At 41.2% G+C, this 19548-nt stretch overlaps 2 protein-coding genes across 10 annotated transcripts in view; one reads left to right on the forward strand and one right to left on the reverse strand.

The window, feature by feature from the left end:
• The window catches only part of EIF5B (eukaryotic translation initiation factor 5B), a 36825-nt gene extending 22365 nt beyond the window's left edge, over window positions 1-14460 (forward strand). Inside the window, exons 11-24 of the mRNA XM_086769407.1 lie at window positions 379-486; window positions 626-736; window positions 1547-1614; window positions 2753-2894; window positions 4108-4239; window positions 4873-5055; window positions 5179-5340; window positions 8831-8962; window positions 10308-10439; window positions 10553-10629; window positions 10752-10916; window positions 11875-12013; window positions 12592-12753; window positions 13671-14460. Of these exons, the coding sequence (XP_086625533.1) occupies window positions 379-486; window positions 626-736; window positions 1547-1614; window positions 2753-2894; window positions 4108-4239; window positions 4873-5055; window positions 5179-5340; window positions 8831-8962; window positions 10308-10439; window positions 10553-10629; window positions 10752-10916; window positions 11875-12013; window positions 12592-12753; window positions 13671-13778 (1821 nt within the window). The 3' untranslated portion in view covers window positions 13779-14460. The remainder of the gene's footprint in view (window positions 1-378; window positions 487-625; window positions 737-1546; window positions 1615-2752; window positions 2895-4107; window positions 4240-4872; window positions 5056-5178; window positions 5341-8830; window positions 8963-10307; window positions 10440-10552; window positions 10630-10751; window positions 10917-11874; window positions 12014-12591; window positions 12754-13670) is intronic.
• Window positions 14461-17983: 3523 nt separating this feature from the next.
• Window positions 17984-19548, reverse strand: part of REV1 (REV1 DNA directed polymerase) — a 64325-nt gene continuing 62760 nt past the window's right edge. For all 9 annotated transcript variants that reach the window (XM_086769377.1, XM_086769372.1, XM_086769363.1 and 6 more), the window contains one exon: window positions 17984-18406. In XM_086769377.1, the coding sequence (XP_086625503.1) occupies window positions 18295-18406 (112 nt within the window). In that variant the 3' untranslated portion in view covers window positions 17984-18294. The remainder of the gene's footprint in view (window positions 18407-19548) is intronic.

Below are 19548 nucleotides of genomic sequence, written 5' to 3' on the forward strand. Positions count from 1 at the left end.
GAAAGAAGCTTTTGACCTTTACAGATAGATATTTCAGAGTTTTAAAAGATATATTTCTAAACTGTTCAACACTTTTGTGGCAGCTAATATCTTCAATTTTCTTAGCAAAGATGTTTCTTCAGAATGCACTATCAACAAAGCTACATGCTAGTGGATATAATAACTCAGCCTAGTAGACTGTAACCAAAAAACAACCAATCAAAAACTTAACTGTTAGTTGTAAATTCTTGATTTGCCAAAAGAAGGATGACAGACCTTGAACTGCCTAAAAACATGAAGTCCCACAATTAATTTGGTTTTATATATGTATGTGATCAAGCCAAGAGGTGAGTTGTTCTTTTTGGTTAATGCTTGCCAATTTTTGTGTCCTTTACATAGAAGCGACGAGCTGAAAACAGCAAAAATATGAACACTGAAAAGCTCAGAGCACCAGTCATCTGTGTGCTGGGGCATGTAGACACAGGGAAGACTAAAATTTTAGATAAGGTAAGATGTGGAATGTGAAGGCACTGCCTGTGCATCTTGTTTATGCATGTGTGTGTTTGAAAATAGAAATAATTAAATTGTAATCAGAGATCACTTTACTCTCTTACATGTAAGTGTTCCTGATCTCTTTTGTCCTTAGCTCCGCCATACTCATGTACAGGACAGTGAAGCTGGGGGTATCACTCAGCAGATTGGTGCGACTAATGTTCCCCTTGAAGCTATTAATGAGCAGACTAAGATGGTGAAAAATGTAAGTTATAGCACTTCACGGACTCTTTTTAAATATGAAATGTAAACTGGTCAAGGCCTTGTGAGGTTTCCTGACACAGGCAGATGTACCTTCTCCCATCTCTAATATTGGGGTTGGCTGTTTTTTAATTCCTGTCCTCCTCTGCCCAAAGGGGAGACTGTCTCATTTCTCATTGTAGTTGATACATTTGGTTTTGGTTAATGCATTGCTACTGCTTACTGGGTTCTAGACAGTACACATGTGTACATAGACTGCTTATTTGTCAAGATTTTGATTGTAAACTTAGACTTTTGAAACTGATTGAGATATTTTCTGTTAAAAACTTACCTTTTTACTGTGTGTACTGAAATTGAGCCAGCTCCTGGGTGATGATTTTTTTTTTGTGTTACAGAAATAGTAATATTCTGCATTGCTTGTTTAGGATACTATATCCTGTTTTGCTTGCAGAAGCAGCTGATTGAAAAACCTTGATAGTGATGGCTTTCCAAGATTTTACTCAATTTATTAAAAATGTAAGGTCAGTGGAAAGGAGGAAATCTTCAAGACAAGGATGATAAATCTCACTAGCCTGAACTGTTTTTTTCCTCTGTAGACTGCCTTGTTTTACAAATTTTAGCTGAGCTTACAGCATTTTTTTTTTTTTTAAATATTGAAATGAGCTTTGACTGATTTGGTTTATGAAGGGTGCTGGCCTTTCTTAAAACATGTATCACCTGGATTTTTGAAGTGAAGGCTCTCAGTAATGCTGCCAGCTCCTAGGGTTTTTTCTTGTGTAATCTTTACAAGATGGCTAATATTTTGAAATATTAGTTTGACAGAGAGAACATAAAAATTCCAGGCATGCTGATAATCGACACTCCAGGACATGAGTCTTTCAGGTAATATTTTCTCACAAATAAGTACTTCCCAGAAGTGATGACTGAAGCATCTGGATATATTTTCAACAAAGTGCTAGGTCTTTGTCTAATCCATTGTGTTTGTTCTCACTTTAAAACAAACCCCAAACCTAAAGTAGAGGAATAAGAGGATTTGCTTAGCTTGCAGGTGCTTTCTTTGTCTGGTTAATTGCTGGCATTTTATATCTGATTAATTTTCTGTCTTCACGCCAGTTGAGCCATGAATATCTGAAAAAGCATGTAAATAAGTCTTTTCTTCATAGTTAGTGTAAGAGGAAAGACAGAAGCAGGAAGCTAGCTGGACAAGAAAAGGTGAGGATTTCAAGTGACCTAAGTACCCTGCTATGAAGAATTAGAACTTCTGTTCTAGCCTCCAGTTCATAGTGTCCCAGTTAAGTTAGTTGAGTTCATAAGACTGGAACTTACCAATTGTACAAGTCAGATGATTCTTAGCGGAGATCATATGCTCTCTAGGAACACCAGTGGCATGCAGCAAGCCACTAAATGTTTTAAACTTAAAGCTGATATACGTAACCGTACTCAGGTAGTGCTCAGGTGAAATCTCTAAACAGAAGGATAAAGACCTTGATGTGACATTCTTAAACATAAACCTCTGCAAGCATTGAAATGCCATGTCTTAGGGCATTTGGTGATGTTCTGATCGGTTCCTTGGCATCATACCACTTACAGCTCTTCCTCTTCTAGCCAGGTTTTGTTTGACACCAAAGATGTCTGATAATCCTAGTGTTCATGTAGTATTGTATAAGAAACCATCTTGCTCAGATTTTGCACTCCTGTATTTCACTGTAACCTTCTCAATTCTCACTCACAAAAAAATCAGAACGTACCTTAGCTTGGAAAAATATATAGTAATAGGAAAACTCTTGGGAGAATAATAGTTTCTTATTTTTGCTTACACATACTCTAATATATTCTGTTACATTGAATTTACACAGTGTGATTTGAATTTTTTTATACAGTTGACATTCTTGAGTGAAAAATAACTACCTTATCGGCTTTAACTTTTTGTTAATCAATGTAAGTTTGACATTGTATTTGGTGTTTTTATTAAATTCTGTTGCTACATGACTTTATTTTTTTCTCTCTCTTAATGCCACAGCAATCTAAGAAATAGAGGAAGCTCACTTTGTGATATTGCTATACTCGTAGTTGACATCATGCATGGTTTGGAGCCACAGACAATTGAATCAATAAATCTGTTGAAATCGAAGAAATGCCCTTTTATAGTAGCTCTCAACAAGGTGAGATAGCTTTTTACTTGATAGTGTGTTTTTTCTACTCTAATAGTGTATTTGGTATCTGACAATTTTCTGTTTTCTTCCATGAACTTGAATCATTTGTGTAAAGTCTGAAACAGTGGTTCTTAGACCCTCTCTCTTGCATTTTTCATGTCCTTGATACTGCGTATGTAATATCTTCATCACTGCTGGGAAGTATTTCAGACTGTTCAATATTAGATGGTAAAGCCAGTTATTTTCAGCCTTATTTTTAGAAATCCTGTGCATGAGAAATTATGCTGGCTGTTTGTGATGACTTATATGACTTGTATATAATTAGAAAATTATTCATGTCCAATGCCTTTGGATGCTATCTGACATTCTGACAGAGAACTTAAAGGTGTTCATGTGAAGTGTAAAAATTGCAGTATACTTTAAAAAAATGAAATGAGCATAAGGACTGAAGCTTGTTGGAACTGAAGAGGCCATTATGTCATTGCTGAAAACAGCTGCTTTTTAAAAAACCTGCTGGATGGAGAAGTGTTAAGGCTTAAGTGAGCCTGAGATTAAATAGCCAAAAGTTCTGGCTTTTCAGGTTACAGTTCTATCATTTTGACTAGGTTACAATCCAGTTTGTAAAGATGTAGTTTTGATTTGTCCAGCAAATGGAATAGTTTCTTGGACTAAGTCTGTCCTGCTTTGAAACTTAATTAAGGAAATATTTCTGAAGTGTGCAGTTGTGTCTTCTGAACAACTCCCTGTGATTGCTCTTCTCTAACATGGGGAAGGGTCCAAAGTCACCAGTAAGTTTTAAAAGTTCTTTGTAAGACTTGTGCAGTCTCTTTTCAGGGGAAAAAAAAAAACAACCCACAAACAAACAACCTTCGCGGTTTTTTTGTGTATGTGACGCTATACCTGGGTATTTCTTCTGACTGTTTTACCTTAAATTTGATGTAATTAATGTATATAAATTTTTCCCATATGAACCTAGATTACAGATTGAATTTTTAAAGCCTAAAGTTGTATTGCTATCATGAAATATTGTTCAATATTGGGTAAATACATAAACAGAGATAAATACAGCAGCTAAAGCAATTAAAAAGCTTTAATTTGATTACTGGAGCAAATAGATGCTAGCTCTGTTGGCAGGTAAAGTATTTATCATAGATGATGAGACATAAGCATGAGGATGTCCTTTAGTAAGCTGCATAAGATGACATATTACTGTACTTTCAAGATTGATAGGTTATATGACTGGAAAAAAAGTCCAGATACAGATGTAGCTGTCACCTTGAAGAAGCAGAAGAAGAATACGAAAGATGAATTTGAAGAACGGGCAAAAGCTATCATAGTGGAATTTGCGAAACAGGTAGGCTGGAATAGTCGAGGTTTTTTGGTTAACAGAAGTGATAGTAAAGGTGGTGGGTGGTGTGGTTTGTGGGTGTCATCTTATTTTTCTTTCCACAAAGCAACTTGGATAGCAAGAAAACTCTCACATCTCTTCTAATGCTTTGGTGTTTACCTCTGGTAAACCAAACTTTGTTGTTAAATGAGTCTCTTTTTAACTGCTCCATCCTTAGAGTGCTAGCTTGGAGAAAAGTATCAGCTAATTGCTGTGTGTAGTCAATGGAGTCATGAATAGCAAATCAAATTTTCTGTCCCTATTCTTTTTCTCTTTGGGAATTGCCTGAGAGAATCCCATCTTTCTCTTGTTCCCCTGGACACTGACAGGGCATGAATCACATCAGCTCTGGGAACTTCTGTTGGCAACATACAATGCTGTCTAGAAGCTAGATGTGGTAATTAGCTTTGTAGAGTTATCACATACTACTTCCAGGTGTGGGCTGGGGCTTCATGTTCCATAGCATACTGTCAGTAACAGTATTTTTTTTTTTAATAGGGATTTTTAAAATGCAGTAGTAATTGACTGGCATTGAATGTTACTGTTAATACCGATGGGTATCTGTGTTTTTCCCTATATAACTATTAATCCTGATTCCAGGGCTTGAACGCTGCCTTGTTTTATGAGAATAAGGATCCCCGCACTTTTGTTTCTCTTGTACCTACCTCTGCTCACACAGGGGATGGCATGGGAAGTCTGATAGCTCTTCTCGTTGAGCTAACGCAAACTATGCTGACCAAGAGACTGGCTGAGTGTCAGGAGCTGAGAGCTCAAGTCATGGAGGTAATTCAGCAGCTGCTCTTCTGAAATCTCTCCCTTCCCTACCCACTGTTTCCTGGTTTAAAAAAAAAAAAAAAGTGTTTGAAGTGTTTAAATAGGGAGTAACATTTTTTCACTTTCATTCAGGTTAAAGCACTGCCAGGCATGGGCACTACCATAGATGTTATTTTGATTAATGGACGCCTGAAAGAAGGAGACACAATTATTGTTCCTGGGGTAGAAGGTCCTATAGTAACTCAGATTAGAGGTCTTCTCCTACCTCCTCCTATGAAGGAGCTACGCGTTAAGGTACGGAAACTACTTAGTGTACTGACACTTAGGATTTGGAACGAGGGGAAAAAAAAAAATCAAGTTATATAAAAACTGAGAATGTAGTAGCGTGCAATTATATTAGTAGTATCTAAGAATGACTTCAAGGGAAGAACATTGCACATCTGGTGTTTTTGTGAATGTACTTGTATGTACCTGTTGGTGTGTCTGTTATAACAGTGGCAAAGAGTTGCCCTGCAGTGAGAATTAAGATGTTTATGCTTTAATAAGGGATTCAAGCATGTGGCTGTGTGGAAGATACCCATCTTAAATGGAAATTGGAGGGTAGTAGTACAGTGACTTCTGAGATAAAGTGTGTATTAGTGAAAGTGAGGTGTTTTTCATAACAAAAATCATATGCACTTAGATTTGAGAAAAGTGAACAAGTGAGTTTCTAGGAATAGTTGGTGAGTGGCGATGACCAGGACCTCTGCAGAATCTGCAGCTTTTTGTCACTTCTCAGAGCTGTTGGAGGTTTTGCTGCCCTAGTCTTAATGGACTGGGGGAGAGAGACTGGATTTCAAATCCTGCCTGTGTTGCTTTCCATGAAAGGAGAAGAAGAGCCACGGAAACTAAAGGCTCTAAATATGTTAATGCATACTTTAATATTAATACATACAATTTGAAGATCATGAAAAGAGCTACTCTGGTTTTTTTTCCTGTTTAAAAGGGAAGGAATAAGTGTCTGCACAGATTTTGCTTTAAATGACGTAAACCATACAGGTACAGTCTAGGTGAATGTAATAGGACAGGCCTTAAAGGTTTGATTTAGAGGTGGAAAACTAGTGTTGAAGTCCTAATCTAAGGCTGTAACAACTGTGGTGTGTTTCATTTCATTGGAGAATTGTGTCCCTGCAGGCCACTGTAGTCCTTAGTGTTTAATCTAGTTCCTTTCTGCAAACTTAAATACTCAAAAAAGTAGCACGAATAATTGCTGGGGCCTGGGTTGACATTGGTGATCCTCTGTTGTGGGACCATTGTAGCCTCAGAGATGCTAAAGGACATGGTGGATGTTGAGGTGGAATCTGAGCAAGAGCTTGCTTGCCTGCTTTAAATAAGAAGACGAGGGCCGCTCTTTCCACCTGTGTGTATGGCAGCCTGATACAGCTGTGGGGTAGGATGGTTGCCTTGGAGAATCTAAGTCAGGCTTCCTGCTCTGGAGCACAGCTTTGCAGTAATAACTTGATAACGGCTAGAGAGGAGCAAAAGGAAAACTGATGTTTATGCTTAGGTGATGTTCTCTGCTTTGTTGGAAGCTGTTGAATATATTCTGCTACGGTGAGGAACAAACTGAAAGTGTTTCTGTCTATTTCCTCCACTTTATTTAAAGCAGAAGATAAACTGGTGTGTAAAACTCGTATGAGACTGAAGGGTTTTTTTTGTGGGACTGAATAGCAATGGAACAGATCACAACTTCCCATCAACAAGGTCTTCAAATGAGTTTCTGCACTTCGGGACGTGGAGTATAGGATACCACCCCCAAGATAAAGAAAACTGGATTGGGGGGGATCTTTAGCTAGGGAAGTGGATGTGCGGAGTAGGTGATGAGGATACATTTCAATTCAGCCTCCTATGGGGAATTGTCATCCTTGAAATAAGACCCAAATTTTGGGGTGGAGTACTGAAAAATAGAAGCTTGCAGGAACAAAAGTGCTTTACTGAGGAAGGAAGCTGTCTTGCAATTTCAAGAGGAAGACGGGATGTTGTCGTAGTTTAGCCGTGCTTGGGACCAAGCTACGCAGCCTCTCAATCCCCTTGCCCTCTGAGGGATTGGAGGAGATATAATATAACACAAAGCTCGAAGTTTGCAATAAGGACTGGGAGAGATCATTGAAGTTACCATTAGGGGCAAAACAGACTTGACTTGGGGAAAACTATTTCAATTTGTTAGTAATAAAACCAAAGTAGGGTAATGAGAAATAAATTAAAAAAAAAAAAAGGCAAAAACAACTTCCCCCCCACCCCTCCCTCTTCCTGGGTTTGACTTAATTTGAAATAATCTCTGCTTCCTTCCCCCCACCCCGAGCCGCACAGTGGGGAGTGGAGGTTACGATCAGTTCATCACAGGTTGTTTCTGCTGCTCCTTCCTCCTCGGGGGAAGAACCCCTCACGTTCCTCCCCTGCTGCAGCGTGGGGTCCCTCCCACGGGCTACAGTCCTTTGTGAAACTGCTCCGGCGTGGGTCATCTCTTCCATGTCCCTCCAGAACAGCTGTCCCAGCAGGCCCTCCACGGGCTACAGCCTCCTTCAGGCCTCCACCTGCTCTGGCGTGGGGTCCTCTGTGGGCTGCAGGTGGATCTCTGCCCCTCCGTGGACCTCCATGGGCTGCAGGGGGACAACCTGCTCCACCATGGTCATCACCACAGGCTGCAGGGGAATCTTGGCCAGGAGCCGCATTACTCCTCCTTCTCCACTGACCTTGGCGTCTGCAGCTGTTCCTCTCACAAGAAATTCTTCATGATCAGTTCAGGCAGATGCCTTTCAGGTTCTCTTCACATCTCCTCTCTACTTCTTGCAGCCAGGCTGGGCCAAGTCAGGCCCAGATGGCTGCCTGGAGGGAGGCCAGAGGGTGAGGGCCACAAGGCCGACAAGGCTCGCACCTCCCCCTCTCTGCCTGTGCTTTCAGCTTCTCCCCCTTTTTAAAATTTTCCTCTTCTTAAATACATTATCGCAGAGCATTATCAGGGAACATTCCATCACCAACTGGCTGGATCCTGGCCAGCAGTGGGTCTGCCCTAGGCCTGACCGGGTCCACTGGACAAAGGGGAAACAACTTCTACCAGCTTCTTACAGAAGCTGCCACTGTAGCCCACCCACTACACGAGACTAGCACAGACGTAGTAAGCACAGACATAGTAAAAGAAATAAAGAAACAAATGAGAAAATGCCTCCAACATTGATTTAAAGGTGTTCAGAAATAACTGCTTCAGTGATGCCTTAGATCCATGCCCTGAGTGGGGAGAGATCTTTGAGGTTCCCCTGGGTGGGGAGGAGCACCTGGGAAATCGAGCATGGAACTGTGTACATAAGGAGGCTGGATGGGAGGCCTCCAGTGGGGGAATGAGACTGCTCTTCCTGCCCAGAGCCTTGGGCTGTATCAGCTGAGCTTTAGTGCTTTTGTTGAGCTGTTGGCATCTTCCGCTTCTCTACAGGGCTGAATTTGTGTGATTTTTTTTTTTTTTTTTTTTTTTTTATTATTTTATATTTTTTTTTTTAGTGAGCAGCTCCCTATCACTGCTTGCTCCTTTCTAGTGTGTATGGGGGGGGCTGTGGGGGAAGTTATCTGATGGGAGAGGAGCCTGCAGGCTGAAACGTGCTTGCCAGGAATGCGAAGCAGAGCAACTCACTGGTGAAAGATGAGAGCTGCTAGACTTCACTGTCATGCTCTCCGCTGTGTTTGCGGGTGGCAGGTTCGTGTTGCTGGGTAGCATCTACGTGAACTCTTCACTCGTGTGTACTTTCCTTTTCAGAACCAGTACGAAAAGCACAAAGAGGTCGTCGCTGCTCAAGGTGTAAAGATTCTTGGGAAAGATTTGGAAAAAACATTGGCTGGTTTGCCACTGCTTGTAGCTTATAAAGAGGATGAAGTCCCAGTCCTCAAGGTGAGATGGCTAATGTTGAAATAAATTGCTTAAACTGAGGGTAACCGAGCTCTCTGGTGATGGAGCTCATTCAAATGTTGAGAGCTCAGTATGCAAGTAACTTGGTTTTTTTTGGTTGTGTTTTAAAAACTGTTACATTAACATGCTGTAGACTTGTGTCCGTGTGAAGCATTAGTGTTGTGAGGTTTTTAATATCTTGACCCTTAGCATTTCCCTGATATTTTGCTGAGATATCTCTGCTGGTAGAATAATGCTTGAAAACAAGTATCATAGCATAGTTTTACCGTATGTTAATTATTGATTTAGTATCTGTAGTAATTTATGCATATATTTCAGTTGTATTAGGCAAATATCTGCTAGTGGAGTGCTTCAAACTGTCATAATTGCAAAGCTGATTTAAGACTTCTGTAGTAGATTTATTCTGTCTTACACTTTAAAAATGGCAGAGGAAAGAACATAGCTATCTTAAAACCAAAATTGAGAGGAGATACTCCTGTTCTCCAAAGTCAGGAAGTTAGTTTAAAAAGGAAATGTCACATGTTGACAGTTTACTTCTAACTATAGTTTTACTTTAGCCTTCTGTCTACTTATCTTTGCTAATCTTTTGGGTCCTACAAATACAGACCTTGTTTCTGGGTACATATGAGTATGCCTACAAAGTGCACTCCTAGTAGATATCTGAGGACTTAAAGTAAATGGCAACACCCATTCATCTGGCAGAGGAACAGACAGTGTTTGGGTTTAAAAGGCCCTGGCTCTTAAAAAATGTGTGGTTGTTTCATTTTGGGTTTGTTTGTTTTTGGTTTTTTTCTTTTTAAGTTCTCTGAAAGCAGCAAAATGGCCTTGCTGCTCTTGCGTTCTCTGTCTTGTACCTAGGCCTAGAGACCGTTCAGAATCCTTTCCAGCTCATGGTTTTAGGAGTGTCTGCTTTTATTGTTGGTCCTCAGTTAGGAAACCAAAGATCTTGCCACGCACTGCGGGGTGTGCGTTCACTCAGTCTTGTCAGTAGGTTACAGTGCTGGCGAGAGCAACGCGTAGCCTGCAGATAAATGTTACCAACTCCCAAGATGGGGGAATCTGCTTTGTGTTATACCATCAGCTGCTTGCAAAATCCTGGTCTAGTTCAGTTCAGAGTTTTCTAATGCCAGAAACAAGCAGCAGTGCATGACAGGGCATGTGTGACCTATAGTGCTAGTCTGTAAGGTGGTACCTGTGAGTATGGCTGTCACGTACTTTCAGAAGCTCATGAACAGAAAGACTTTGTACCCTGAGGCATAAATAACAATAGAACTAAAATGTTTGTTTTCCTCTCCATTTTTTTTTTTTTTTTTTTTTTTTCCTAAAGGATGAACTAATACATGAACTGAAGCAAACACTGAATGCAATCAAATTAGAAGAGAAAGGTGTTTATGTTCAGGCTTCTACTTTAGGCTCTTTAGAAGCATTACTTGAATTTCTTAAAACATCAGAAGTGCCAGTAAGTACTTCTGTTCTGTATCTGATGATGTTGTTTCTATGTCTTAGTCGGTAACTGTTTCCTTTTGACTCAGAAAGATCAGTGACCAATTTGTGTGGCTTTTTCTTCAACAGTATTCAGGAATTAACATAGGTCCTGTCCATAAAAAAGATGTTATGAAGGCATCAGTTATGTTGGAGCATGACCCACAGTGAGTAACTTCTTTGCTTTACTGTGAGAAATGTGCGGTGGTGTTTCAGGATGAGCCTGCTTCTTAGCTCTGGTTCCATGATCTGCTGTCTGGTAAACTGTTTAACTTATTTCTATTTACAGATACGCAGTCATTCTCGCATTTGATGTGAGGATTGAACGAGATGCGCAGGAAATGGCGGATAGTTTAGGAGTTCGAATTTTTAGTGCTGAAATAATTTATCACTTATTTGATGCCTTCACAAAATATAGACAAGACTACAAAAAACAGAAACAAGAGGAATTCAAGTAAGTAAGAGCAATTCTATTCTGGATGCTTCCCAAACGAGTGTCTCAATTATTTTATTATAAATGAAATTGCATGTAACTTCTCCTTTCCATATTATTATTTAGCATGTAGTTCTGATGGGAAGGAAGGATAGGTACATAAATGGATAGTTACAAATAATCCAGACTCCACTCTAATTGTTTACATCTGGGATTATTAGGCTTAGTAGGGTGAGAGCTGTGAAGCAGTTCTAAGATTTAGCAAAAACTATCCTGTAATGTGGAGGGTTCTTATTACGATTTGCTTTGTATACTTGGCTTCACTTCCTTGTCTGTGGCAGATGAGTTAGTCTGGCAGAGTTAAAAAAACAAAACTAAAGGGATTTAGATTCTATTGTTTCATATTTGTGCAATTCCAGTCTGCAAGGCTTAATTCTGACTGCAGCAATATGAATATGCAATCATTTAAGAATTTATAGGGACTCAAAATTAATTTTTGGAATCTGTGTCAGAGTGATCCTCAGTAAAGTAAGGACAGACAAAATAAGTGAAAATGCATTTAATATCGTATGGATCCCAATTTGAGTTTGTATCCCTCAGCATTGAAACATATTTGTTCACTTTACAAACAAATTTTGCATTTTTTGAGTCCCTGTGATGGGTTGAGGCAGTAATACTTCTACTACTGTGCTCTTCTGAGACTACAATTATACTGCAGAATTACTGTTCCTTTGGTCTTCGTCTCAGTTGGTGGCCCAAACCAGTCAAAATAAAATCCATGCCAGCCATGCTTGATTATTGTTCCCTATAGTTCTTGACGATCAAGTATTGACTGGAATTGGCAAGATTGGAAAAGAGTTTGTTTTCCTGCTTGATTTCTCCCCAAGTGACATCCTAGATCTATGGGAGAAGGCAGAACTGTTAATGTTGCATACATTCCAGTGTCTATTTCAAAATGCCTTTCTCTGTCACCTTCCAGGCATATAGCAGTATTTCCTTGCAAGATGAAAATACTCCCTCAGTTCATTTTCAACTCTCGTGACCCAATAGTGATGGGTGTAGTTGTGGAGGCCGGCCAGGTGAAGCAGGGGACTCCCATGTGTGTACCCAGCAAAAACGTAAGTAAGCACCTCTTCCCAGTGGACGTTTGGTAGTTCCGGGGATAATGCACCAGTAAACGCTTGTGTGCCTTTCCCCAGTGTTTTGGTACGAGATGAGATTCAGATTTTTAGATTGAGTCTCTTTCCCAGTGATCCTGCTGGTCTCTGCTGGAATGGTGTTGAGTCCTGTACAGAGGCCCTGGCATGGCCCTCCTCACTGCTGCAGGGCACTGCCAGGGAGCCCAGCTAGAGGGTGTTCGTCAGGCAGCCTCCCTCCCTCCTGTGCTGCAATTTCTGTATTGTGATATAAAGTGACAAGCAAAACTGTCATTCCTGGTAGTGAATAAGGGGGGGACGTCAGCTCCTGACGTTTTAAGGAATAACAAATTGATATCCCAGATGAATATGGATGGAACTATGGATGGGTTGATGTTGCTGCCCTTTTCAGTACGATGCACTTACAGTGCGGTTTGTATTGCTTTGCCAGTTCTGAAGTGGCCGCTCTGGTAGCGCAGTACTATATGAGCAAGCCTGTGTAATAAACAGGAATTCAGACGGATGTGCTTGTGTATTACAGCTTCTTCCTTCTATTACAGTTTGTTGATATTGGAATAGTTACAAGTATTGAAGTAAACCATAAGCCAGTGGAGGTTGCAAAAAAAGGCCAAGAAGTATGTGTTAAAATAGAACCTATTCCTGGTGAATCGCCTAAAATGTATGGACGACATTTTGAAGCAACAGATATCCTCGTCAGTAAGGTAAAAGCACTCTGCATTTTTGAAGAGGGCTTATGACATAGTGGTAGCTTGCGTGAAGTGGGAATGTTGCATGAAGCTTGAAAAACGTACACTAGGAACCTTCCATCAGAGACTAATGGGCATGTGAAATGGTTTGTGTGTGGCACTGTTCAGCCAAGTTTCTCTGTAGCCGTGTTCTGAGGTTTGTAGCAGCAGCCCTCAAGGAGGACCGAAGGAATGATGTGCTGCTGCTAAAAATACCTTGCAGCTTACGGCACCTGAGAGGGTAAAATGGTAAATGAGCTATTTGCATAGCGCTGTATGTAGCTGGTGCTCAGAGCAGCTTAGCAGTCCTCCGTGGCATTGCAGCCTGATTGTGTTTGCCTAGTTTTGAAATTGTGCCAGTAAATAGCAATACTTCAGTTGCTCCGATGCTGGAACACTGGGCTTGGATTAGGAGATGATCCCTTGCTCGGTTTTCTGTGGCTTTGGCTCTGACAGCAGCTCTCTATGTCCCTGACTGCTTCAGTTACCACGTAGAAGGCACCCCCTGCCACACACATGCTGTGGGCTCATACCCACAAATGGAGGGTGAGAAGCCCTGGGGGCTTCTCAGATGGAGATGCAGGGCCTGTGACAAGGACTGGGAGGTGGTGCAGATGCTGGGGGATGCAGGAGATCCTCTCCGGTCATGGGTTCTGGCCGAGGTGGTCTGTGCTTCTGCTGTCTCTGAAGAACAGGTGAGGGATGCAAGGAGAAAAGAAGAGAAGCGAATGGGAGGGGTCATGCAGCAGATCAGCAAAACTGGGACTGGAATGAGCTTTCCTGCTGTACAAACTCATGCCCTTTCTTCAGAGGAATTGCTTCCAACACGCTAAAAGCTGCCTTTATCGCTGTGCATGCGTACGTTTCTGATGGGTTTGTCTTGTGTATTACAGATCAGTCGTCAGTCCATCGATGCTCTGAAGGACTGGTTCAGGGACGAAATGCAGAAGTCTGACTGGCAGCTTATAGTAGAGCTGAAGAAAGTGTTTGAAATCATCTAGATAACTTTTTACAGCAATGGGGAGGCAGGAATAAACGCACTCTTCCTGTTCTAAAAGTTACCAACAAAGTCCTATATTGAAGACAGTGTTGGATATATGTTTGGGAGGAAAATGTGGATAAAATGTTTTCCATGAGAAACCAAGAAATTTACACTGGTTTGACAGTGGTCAATTTACATGTTCCCATGGTTCCAATGTGCCTGTTCACCTCTCCTACTGCCCTTCCTAATACTGGCTGCTGTTTTAAAGTTTGCCCTTCCTTCTCTTACACCTTCCTTCCACCCTCTTTCCCTTCCTCTCTCCAAAAGAAAATAAAATAAATTGAATTTTTATTACAGAACTAAAGCTCTTTCACTTTTATACTGATGAGATCAGTACTGCAGTATTTGATTAACCAAGCTTCTGCAGACTTTGTGATTCTTGGGACATTTTTGATGTAAGAAGTACTTCTTTATTTATGCATACCTCTTCCCTTGACTCTCTTTTCCAACATTCTTCTGCTTTGTGCCTATAGAAATTTTTTTAAATAGAAAAATTAGGCAGTTGGATATTTCTGTATTTGCTTTGTGTGAAACAATGATGTAAAGCATAGTTGGCCGCCTTTTACTGCTTGTACAGTTCATGAAAGTCGACCTGTAATCATTATAACGCAGAGCCGCAAATAAAAGAGATGGACATAGTAGCCCATTTGTTTTACAGTTTGCTTCAATAAACAAAGTTTCACTTCATGGGCTGCGACAGGTGTGGAAATGCCGGAGGGAGGCTATGTCTCTCTGCTTGGCAAAGTAACAGAGGCCAAAGGTGTCTCTTCCTCTGGCTTCACTTCCCCTTGCAGAGCGTGTGCTGTGCATGGCGGTGATCTCGGTGGCTCATGTCTTTATTGTGTTCCTGAAGCACCAGAGTGGCAGGCCAGGTGTTAGACACGCTTCCCAGAAGGGCTCTGCTGGGAGGAGTGTGGAGGTGGCATCTCTTCTCCAGCTGCTGCTCAGAGTTGTGGTGTGCACCTGCAAAACAGCTGTCTGCAAGGGAGCGGTGACTTTGGATGCTGCACCAGAGCTGTTGTTGAGTCATCTGACACCATGGGGCTGAACCAGTTCAAAAGGCATCCGATTAACATGGTTTGTGATGATGATGAATCCATCTCTGTAATCCCAGCATTCTCCTACCCTTCCTTCCCCTGTGGTTCCCCACTTAGGATGACAGCTTGACATATCTCTCATGAGGTAGTCTCTGGTAACTTACAGTTCATGTTGAGAGGAGCTAAACAAACACTTGGCAAAAGCACAAGCTAAAACAAAATTGATAATGATCTTCTGTGTAGCTGAGATTTTTAGCATTTAAAATATTTATAAGAATTTAACTTGCAATAAGTAGTTTGATCAGATTTCTTCTGTCAGATATATATTTTTTTTTTGTTGGGAAAACCTGAATTTTATAATTGGGATTGTACAGACTCCATTACAAAGGAACATTTAGTAACTTACCTCCTTTAGCAATGGAATTTAACTTACCAGTTTTTTTTGGTTTGTTAAACTTGCCATTGAAAAGGACCTTTTCAGTCTGGTTGCTGCATGGTGCAAATTCACATCGCTGGGTGTGTTGGTGGTTTAGAATAGAATGATCACAGTGAGGAGACTGCATTTAACTGTTACAATTTCCTTTTGCAAACTATGCAATCATGAAAACGACATTAATAAAATAAGTTCTTAACTTAAGAACCCAGATGTCAAACATGGTGGTCTTGATGTATTCTTGTTTGTTTCCTCCAGTGTGGAATGGTGGTAAAAACTCTGGGAAAAGGATATGCTGTTCTTGTAGTTTGCTCTTGTGGAACTTATCTGCTTCCTTAAAGCCTTTTAGTGAAGGTATAACTGTTGAATAGAATATTTAAGGGCTTGTCACAGGGATCACTAAGGGAGAATGAAAACATAATGACCAGTAGCCTCCTTCAAGTAATGCTTTGAGTCCTTTTTCTTTTATTAAAAATGCTACTTGTTTCAAGTATGTCTTGAGCAGCATTCACAATACCAGAGCGATGTACCTGGGAAAATACTTGCTTTAATTTCAGCAAATATACTCCTCTATGTGAAGAGTTGGCATGCCAGTTTTCTTAAATGAGGAAAAAAGGCAGCTTTTGAAAGCAGCAACTCAAGGGGCTCTGAAAGACCCAGACTAGAAACTAGTGGAAACCTAGACAGCTTGCTTTGGATAAACTCCATTCTTGTCTTCCTCTCTCTGTAGATATGTACCTACAGCGAGATGCAGTTATGGAGGCAGACAGGTTCCTAACAAGCCAACCTGACTGGAAAAAAAAACTTCTTAACTTAGCACTGAGTGGCTGTGGACAACCTGTTCTGAGGGGCTGCGTTTTAAAAGGAATGTCTGGTACCAGTTTGTGCCCATTGTCTTGTGCCCTTTCACTTGATACCACAGAGAAGTGTCCGTATCTCTCTTCCTTATGACATGGGTAAGATTTCCCCCCAGCCTTCTCTTCTCCTAGCTCTCGCAGCCTCTCCCTGTATTAGGAGAGAAGTTCTACTCCCTTAAGTAACTTTGTGGCCCTGCAATTGGAGTTGCTCTGCATGTCCACATCCCTCTTGTACTGAGGAGCCCAGAACTGGACCCAGCACGCCAGGTGTGTCTCACCAGTGCTAAGCAGAGGGGAACAACCTCCTCCCTTGACCTGCTGGTGCTGTTCTTCCTCATGTAGCCTGGAGTGCTGGTGGCTGCCTTTACTATGAGGGAGTCTTGCTGGCTCAAGCTTAGCTCAACCACCCCAACCCACAGGGCCTTACCTGCAGAGCTGCTTTCTAGCCAGTTGGTCCCCAGTGCCTGGGGAGATTCCTCCCTAGGTGCAGAACTTTCCACTTCTCATTGGACTTCACAATGCTCCCACCAGCCTGTTTCTTCAGCCTTTTGGTCTCTCTAGATGCAGCACTGCCCTCTGCTGTATCAGCCAGTCTTGTATCATCACCCTTGCCTTGCTGAGTGTGCGCTCTGCCCCATCATCCAGGTTACTGATGAAGATGTTGAACAGGACTGGGCCTGGTACTGACTGGGGTGGTGGGGGGGGGGGGTGTTACGCCACCTGGTACGGGCCTCTAACAGGACTTGGTGCCACTGATCACCATGCCCTAAAGCTACAAAAAGCTGTCACTGCTGTAACCTGCGCTGCAGCCAGTCAGGTGACTTGGAGAGCACTCCCTGCTAGTGGAGATACTTCTGGCTAAGCTGGTGCTGCAAACCCTGCTCCAGGGCTAGCTCCAGTTTGCATTCCAGCTTTCAATTCTACAGACAGGTTGGGTCCACGCTTATCCAAGATTATGATGTGGGGTACTTCAGCGTTACCTTCCCCTCCCTTGTCATTTCTTCAGCAAAAGAAAAGATTTTTTTCTTACCACCTGGGTTTTTTTTTCACACGGTCTTCATTCTTTCCACGCACCTGAACAACCTTGCTTCAATGTACTGGGCCAAATACTGCTATGTGAGGCTGGTGTATACCTGGAAAAAGCAAACTTGCCCAAAATACAAACTATAGAGATGCAAGCATACCCCTCCCTACCACAGACACAAATGGATAGGGCTGTTTATTTCAGGTATATACCCACATTTGAAAGACTTCTCCTGCTCACTACAACCTATTTTCTTATGTTGCATACAGGAAATGCATGTCACAGACTGGAGAGAACTATAGTATTTTAAGAGTAGAAAGTGGCTCTATCCTGAGCAGCAACAACACAGAGGATGGATACAGGCTTAAACAGTGCTTCATATTAGCTACTCCCTAGCTCCTTTACAGTGCTTTTGGGTAACTCTTTAAAGATATCCATTTGTTTTCCTCCACCAGCACACGTCCCTAGAGGTAACAGTACACCTGAACACTCAGAGCAACACTCAGAGCTCAGAGAGCAATTACGCTTCAGCAAACACCGTGTGTGCTTTGGAGCGGCTGGGCCACACTGGTTTCTGTCTTTTTGGAGGCTGAAACAGAAAATGAGCTAATATTCTTCCCTCGGCTAAAAATCTGTAATAAAGTCAGCAGAGAAGAAACAAAAAGCAGTCAGGTGAATGTACACCCATCTCCTATGTGTGTTGAGACAGTATCACCATGTAAAACTTTGTGAAATGAATCAAAGCTGTGGCTTTAATTAAAGGGGTTAGCTATATTCAAACTGAAGCATCACAAAATAGAATCAGTACAAAAATATACATACAGTTCTTTATTAAACAACTGTAAACACTTCACTGTAAAAATCCATAAAACTTTATAAACAAACATTTTGTAAATAGATTCTATACTACAATAAAAGAATTTTAACACAATTATTTACATGCAATACTGACAAATTTGGCACTTTCTGAAAAGAAATGTACAAAACACTTTGTTGTTTAAAAAGAAATCTGAAATTATAAAAACTCAGGGCATTACTATCATGCACTTTGCAAATACCTCACAAGCACTTATGGCACAGCTAGCAGAGAGCTCCAGGCTCTCATCAAGCTCTTTACTACAAGTTCAGATAACTTTTAATGTGCTTCCGTAAGTTTGTTGTAAAACTACCTGAACATTGTCAAGAATGAAGTCAAATGCCATATTCCAAACTGATTCCACAGATGACTGCATTAACCTGAAGGGGAAAAGGAAGAAGAGGGAGAAAATTACCACTACAAGAACGAGTCCTTTTTACAGTAATTTTTGGTCTTCATACTGGAAAACGAAATCACAACAGTTCGCCATGAATGGCACTTTGAATCGACCTTGGTATACCCCTATCTCTTCAAATATACCAAGTCTCACCTAATGCCACAGATTGCTCTGCCATTCAGTGGTGAAATTTCTGATGTGAAGTGTCACACCAATTATTTGTAAATCTTAGCACTCTACAGTGGTTGTAAGCGTGCGACCAAAGTCATGACCTTCTACCAACCTCATACTGAAGAATAAGGCATGACAAACTTCTGGATCCTGATGTTTCCTTCCTCCTCCCAAGGCATACATGCTATTTTTTATCTTTCAACAAATGCCAAGGGTGATTCAGACATTTAAACAATACTTTTTGGGGTGGCAGTATATTGTGTTTATTGTTAAAAATGGAATCATAGAGGCCCACAGGAAGCTATGAAATACTTCCATCACTCAGCTGCTATTAGAAACAAATTAAGGAAATGCCCAAGGAAAACAAAGCAGCTCTGTATTCTCAAAATCCCCTTCTAGATCACTATTAGAAGAGAGCAGAGGGCTCCTCCACTTACAGCTGTGGAGGAGTATCATATGGACAATTGTGTTATCACCCAGCTGCAGATTCCTTGTCCCTACGCTTGTTACCAGGCTTTGGGGAGACACACTGCCATCAGTACAAGTCTCACACAGGGACCAGGAACGAGACATGATGCTTTCTGAAGGGTTTTATAAAGAATTTAACTACACAGCATTCAACAAAACAGTTAACCGCACTGTGTGTTTTGCATTTTCTGAGGCCTAAAGACATCCCATAATACAAAAGCATAGCAAAGTTTTTACATTGCTGTACTCTTTTGGATGTTGATCAATTTTGTGAAACACTTTCCAGATCTAAGACAAAGAGAGCTGAGCTCCATTGCTAAGTATCAGTTGGTAAGCAAATCATAAATGGAACTTGGGCCTCCGGACTCATGGGAAGAGTAATAGGAGCACAACAGCTTAGTAATAAAAATTGATTTAATAGGTTGGAGAGGTGAGACAGGACCTGGACACACAGGAGAACTGAAACTAGATGAAACAAAGGAAAGA

This window comes from Chlamydotis macqueenii, chromosome 1 (genome assembly GCF_036417535.1).
Source record: "Chlamydotis macqueenii isolate bChlMac1 chromosome 1, bChlMac1.mat, whole genome shotgun sequence".
Lineage (NCBI taxonomy): Eukaryota > Metazoa > Chordata > Aves > Otidiformes > Otididae > Chlamydotis > Chlamydotis macqueenii.